The sequence below is a fragment of the Tribolium madens genome, unplaced genomic scaffold (assembly GCF_015345945.1).
Source record: "Tribolium madens isolate multiple individuals breed KSU strain unplaced genomic scaffold, Tmad_KSU_1.1 Scaffold_1;HRSCAF=32;Tcas5.2_LG8, whole genome shotgun sequence".
NCBI lineage: Eukaryota > Metazoa > Arthropoda > Insecta > Coleoptera > Tenebrionidae > Tribolium > Tribolium madens.
Window position 1 is genome coordinate 4,552,496 of NW_025400984.1, and position 1,382 is coordinate 4,553,877.

General features: G+C 39.4%; 1 protein-coding gene across 1 annotated transcript in view; it reads right to left on the bottom strand.

Annotated features, from left to right (window-relative positions):
- The window catches only part of LOC123004087 (golgin subfamily A member 6-like protein 22), a 6,019-nt gene that overhangs the window by 2,667 nt on the left and 1,970 nt on the right, over positions 1 to 1,382 (bottom strand). The window contains exon 3 of the mRNA XM_044397201.1: positions 4 to 1,377. Coding sequence (XP_044253136.1) covers positions 4 to 1,377 — 1,374 coding nt within the window. The remainder of the gene's footprint in view (positions 1 to 3; positions 1,378 to 1,382) is intronic.

The window sequence follows — 1,382 nt, forward strand, 5'->3', positions numbered from 1 at the left end:
AATTTGGTTTGAAGCTGTTGGTTTATTGTCTTTTGTTATAGTTTCACCTGAGGCCAAACTGCCGGGTTCTTTTTCCGATTCTTTAAGTGATCTCGTTGAAAGTTGGCGAATTTTTGAACCTTGTTTCTTTTTATTACTAAGATTTGAAGCTGTTGGTTTGTCTTTTGTTATACTTGCAGCTGAGGCCAAACTGCCGGGAGGAGAAGTCCGAATTTGGACTTTGAGGCTTTTTTCTGAAATATTCCCAGGTGAGGAAGTTCGACTTTCACCTTCTTCTGCCAAACTGCCAAGTGGGGAAGTTTTAGTTTGGACTTTTGGTTTTTCTTCTGTTAAACTACCGGAATGGGAAATGCGAATTTTACTTCCCTGGTCTTCTTCTGTTGCACTTCTGGAAAGGAAAGTTCGAATTTTTCCTCTTTGGTCTTCTTCTGCCAAACTTCCGGGTGGAGAAATTCTCTCTTCTGTTAAACTTTCGGAAGTCCGAATTTGAGATTTCTCGGTTTCTTCTTCCAAACTCTCGGTTGGTGAAGACTTGATTTGGACTTCTTGATCACCTCCCGACAAAGTCCCAGATGGGGAAGTTTTGATTTGAAATTTGGGGACTTCTTCTTCGACTAGACTGACACTTGAGAAAGTATCATTCGCCACAGGTTCGTAGGTGTGGACACAAAACTCGTCTTTTCTTATCAGTTTGAAGATAGTGCGTTGTTTTCTCTCACTCGTCTCTGTTATTTCTTCTGTTATGGAGCTAGTGGAGGAAAAATCTTCGAAATCGTCTTCGTAAGGCACCTCTCTTGTATGTATACAAAATTCCTCTTGTTTTCTTTTCTTCAAATCTTCAGGCTTATATTCAATCGGTTTTTCAATCTCCCTCTCTGGTTCCTCCAAATCTTCACTCTTTTCTTCTAACTCTTCTTCTTCGTGATCCAGATCTTCAGGCTGTTCTTCTTCCTTCTCCAAGATTTTAGGCTCTTCTTCCGTTTCCAAAATTTCAGGTTCCTCTTCTTTTTCTAAAACTTCAGGCTCTTCTTCTTTCTCTAAAACTTTAGGTTCTTCTTCAGGCTCTTCTTCAGGCTCTTCTTCAGGCTCTTCTTCAAGCTCTTCTTCTTTTTCCAAAATTTCAGGCTCTTCTTCTTTTTCCAAAACTTCAGGCTCTTCTTCTTCAATTTTTTCTTCCGGTTCCTCTTCTTTTTCTAAAACTTCAGGCTCTTCTTCTTTCTCTAAAACTTCAGGTTCTTCTTCAGGCTCTTCTTCAGGCTCTTCCTCTTTTTCCAAAACTTCAGGCTTTTCTTCTTTTTCCAAAACTTCAGGCTCTTCTTCTTCAATTTTTTCTTCAGGTTCCTCTTCTTTTTCTAAAACTTCAGGCTCTTCTTCTTTCTCTA